This window comes from Sinocyclocheilus anshuiensis, unplaced genomic scaffold, assembly GCF_001515605.1.
Source record: "Sinocyclocheilus anshuiensis isolate Anshui unplaced genomic scaffold, SAMN03320099.WGS_v1.1 scaffold1943, whole genome shotgun sequence".
Classification (NCBI taxonomy): Eukaryota; Metazoa; Chordata; class Actinopteri; order Cypriniformes; family Cyprinidae; genus Sinocyclocheilus; species Sinocyclocheilus anshuiensis.
The window spans coordinates 40556-44004 of NW_015549679.1; the positions used below are offsets into that span (position 1 = coordinate 40556).

General features: G+C 39.2%; 1 protein-coding gene across 1 annotated transcript in view; it reads left to right on the top strand.

Moving 5' to 3' along the window:
- LOC107660368 (uncharacterized) overlaps positions 1-3449 on the top strand; it is a 28973-nt gene that overhangs the window by 13862 nt on the left and 11662 nt on the right. The window contains exons 4-5 of the mRNA XM_016449635.1: positions 1441-1542; positions 1619-1714. Of these exons, the coding sequence (XP_016305121.1) occupies positions 1441-1542; positions 1619-1714 (198 nt within the window). The remainder of the gene's footprint in view (positions 1-1440; positions 1543-1618; positions 1715-3449) is intronic.

The following is a 3449-nucleotide window of genomic DNA, read 5'->3' on the forward strand; positions in this document are numbered from 1 at the left end:
GTCAAAAGGCTTATATAATCACCGCAGAATAAGTCTTAAAAAGTTATCAGAGGTGCAACAGCACGTTCATGTATGTTTTCGATACAGAGTGCAAATGGCTGTGCATTTATTTGTGTTTTTAACTCGATGGGAGTGAAATGAAACTGTCTGAATCCGAAGCTGTGTGTGTTGTCTGTCTCCTCTCTTCCCCCTCCGCTCGCAGTGCACCACGCCCACTTTTTTAGCATTTTTTAAAACTGTGGTGAGAATTAACCAGTGCTGAAACAGGGGGTTTCATGACCCTTTAACAGTAATTTACCAGTAAAGACTGTATGTGTGAAAGGGGCTAGAGAGTGAATTTGCATTTTCTTTCAGTCCGTCTGCTGTTTTTGTTTTGCACAAGTGTCTTAGGTAGCATAGTTTTTCCAAATCTAAGGTCAGACCATTCTGGTTTTGCCTTCTTTATCTTGAAATTATACAATCAAATTCAGATAAAAAACAACTACTCGTGCTATGTGTGTAGCATGTTTGTTTGGATCATGATTAAAATGCAGTGGTTACCTCTAATTTCAAATGGCTACAGATATTTTTGTTTTAAGACAGTTTGCCTGTTACAGAGCAAATAAACAACAAATAAATTTGCTTAAAAAAATATCCCAGGATCAAATATTGATCCCTTAATCAAAATGCTAATTTCTGACATTTTATTTTATTTCTTCAGGAGTTTTTGGCTGAATCTTGTCAGAGTCAGTTGGACGTTGTTCTGCCTAAACTGTAATGAGATGCACATCCCTAATGAATTATATAAGGCTATTTTGTCATTCATAATTGGAGTCTGATAGTTCCTCCCCCTTCTCTACCTAATTAAAGCTGCGACAGTTGAGTGCATGAAGTGTCCAACATTCCACACTTTCGGTTATTTAAGTGCATCATACAGGTATTTAAGGTGCACTTTTTCTTTTTGAAATTTTCAGTGTGAATGCACTACTTTATACTACAAAACGTCATAGAATAGTGCATAAGTACGCGATTTGGGAGGCACCATTTGACTTCCAAAAACAGCACAGAGTAAATGCGTCATCTGAATCGAAGGAGAGTGTTTGTTTTTGCTTTTTTAATAAGAGTTATTACTGAGTATAACCGTTTTTACAGCTCTGTGACACAACCCATCAAAAGGCTTATATAATCACCGCAGAATAAGTCTTAAAAAGTTATCAGAGGTGCAACAGCACGTTCATGTATGTTTTCGATACAGAGTGCAAATGGCTGTGCATTTATTTGTGTTTTTAACTCGATGGGAGTGAAATGAAACTGTCTGAATCCGAAGCTGTGTGTGTTGTCTGTCTCCCCTCTTCCCCCTCCTCTCGCAGCGCACCACGCCCACTTTGATTTGATTAAGGGATCAAATATTGATCCCTTAATCAAAATGCTAATTTCTGACATTTTATTTTATTTCTTCAGGAGTTTTTGGCTGAATCTTGTCAGAGTCAGTTGGACGTTGTTCTTCCTAAACTGCAGGACGTCACACGCTGCCTCTGCGATTTACTTTCATTCTCCGGGAAGGTTCGTATAAAACCTCCTTTCACTCTGATATATTATTGTTGTTACTGAGCTGATTGAAAAATATGCTGTTCTCCAGACGTTCCCGTCCACAGGCTCCTCCAGCGCTCCTCCTGCTCCAGCACCTCCTCGGGCCATCCACATACTGAAGGAGCAGAACCGGCTCCTCACACAGGTCTCACTTTGCTTTTTTTTTACACACCTGATTCAGATCATCAGCTCATTAGTAGAGAGATTCATGGACTCAGCTGTGATGGGAAACCACTTATGCTTCATTCACACTGCAGGAAAATGTAGATTTTTTTGCTCTTAAATAACTCATTTTTTTTTAATTTCATAACAATGTGAACAGCACAAACCACATGGAATCTGATTTTTACGATTCTGATTTGGGCCACGTTTATATGTGGTCCTAAATCCGATTCAGGTCAGATGTGTTGCAATGCGACTGCAGTCTGAACAGTCATATAGACAGTGTGGTGTTGTTTTAAGGTGTATTACAGTGACAGCTCTATACTAGGTGTTGAACGACTTCTGATTTTTTGAAGTCGACTTTTATGTGATGAAAGTCGAGTCGAAGTCGACTAGTCGCTGATGACGTCATTAATGAACAAATAAGTCTGAAGCTGTGACAAACACCTTGCGCACAGCTATGGCATATGACAGCGCTGCCCACATGGCTGTTGCTCCTATAACAGCTTTTTTATCAGTTCTTTTGTATTTGGGTCGTTATATTTCTCACATATTTCTGCTCATTCTAAATCAGATACAGATAAAGTAGCACAGTAAAGATTACATTAATATGAATGCATTAGTGAGAGTGATTGCGTGTGTGAATTAATTCTACCTGGCAGCGTCTCTCTATTAGTAGTGAAGCTGTGGAATTTAGTTATTAAGAAATAAATGCTTGAACTTTTCAGTTTCTAAGCTATTTTATTGAGAAATCACAGAACAGTGTTGACAATACATTTCCGCGTTGAATGATTCTGTGCATGTGATGTACGCGCTACTGTCTGTAGCCTATGTGTGTGTGTTACAGTGCAGCAGCGCATTAGATTAGAACGGCGATTAACTTACCTGTACAATAAGCTGTTTAAAACGTGCATTCTCCCGTTCAATTTCGAGCATCCAGTAATATAATCACATGTCTTGTGGAGCGCTTTCAGAATATGCATTTATTTGTCATTTGAACTGTTTGGAAACGGAGCGTAAATGTGGAAGTCCTTCAAAGATTTCTTATCCTGTTGCGCCCTCTATAGGACCAGCGACTAGTCGACGTCAAGCTTAAAGCGTCATGGCAGAGCATTGAAGTCGACTAGTCGATTAGTCGGTGCAACCCCTACTCTATACAAGATAAACTTACAGGGTTGTATGGTAAATATTTAATAACTTGACCTCTGTCTCCTCATCTTCGTCCTCCTTATCAAAGTCATCCACCTGCTCACAAATTCACTGCCTTTCACGTCACATCAGCTTATAAATGAACACATAAATGCTTACTTCATTGGCCTCAGTGTTTACTTCCGTATGACAGCGCACTTCATGCCGTCTTGTTATCGTTCTTTTGCACATGCGGCTCAGTTCAGGACTGTCATTCATTCACACTGGAATCTGATATTGGCCACATTTAAAAATGACAATGTGAACAGCCATACAAAAATTTCGGATCTGAGCAATAAATTTAAATTGAGCACTAATGCTTGCAGTGTGAACGCAGCCTTAGACATGCAAATAAAACAAAGATTGAAAAAGGGTTTAACCCTCTTGGTATCGTTCGGTCATTTTAGCCTGAAAAAAAACGTTTAGAATTTTTCAAAATTGCTACTCCAACCCTCTATGGACACCTTGGCAATTGAATCGCCATTGGCTAGTAAATTTTTTAGTTTACCCGCCAGAATCGCCAGACTATA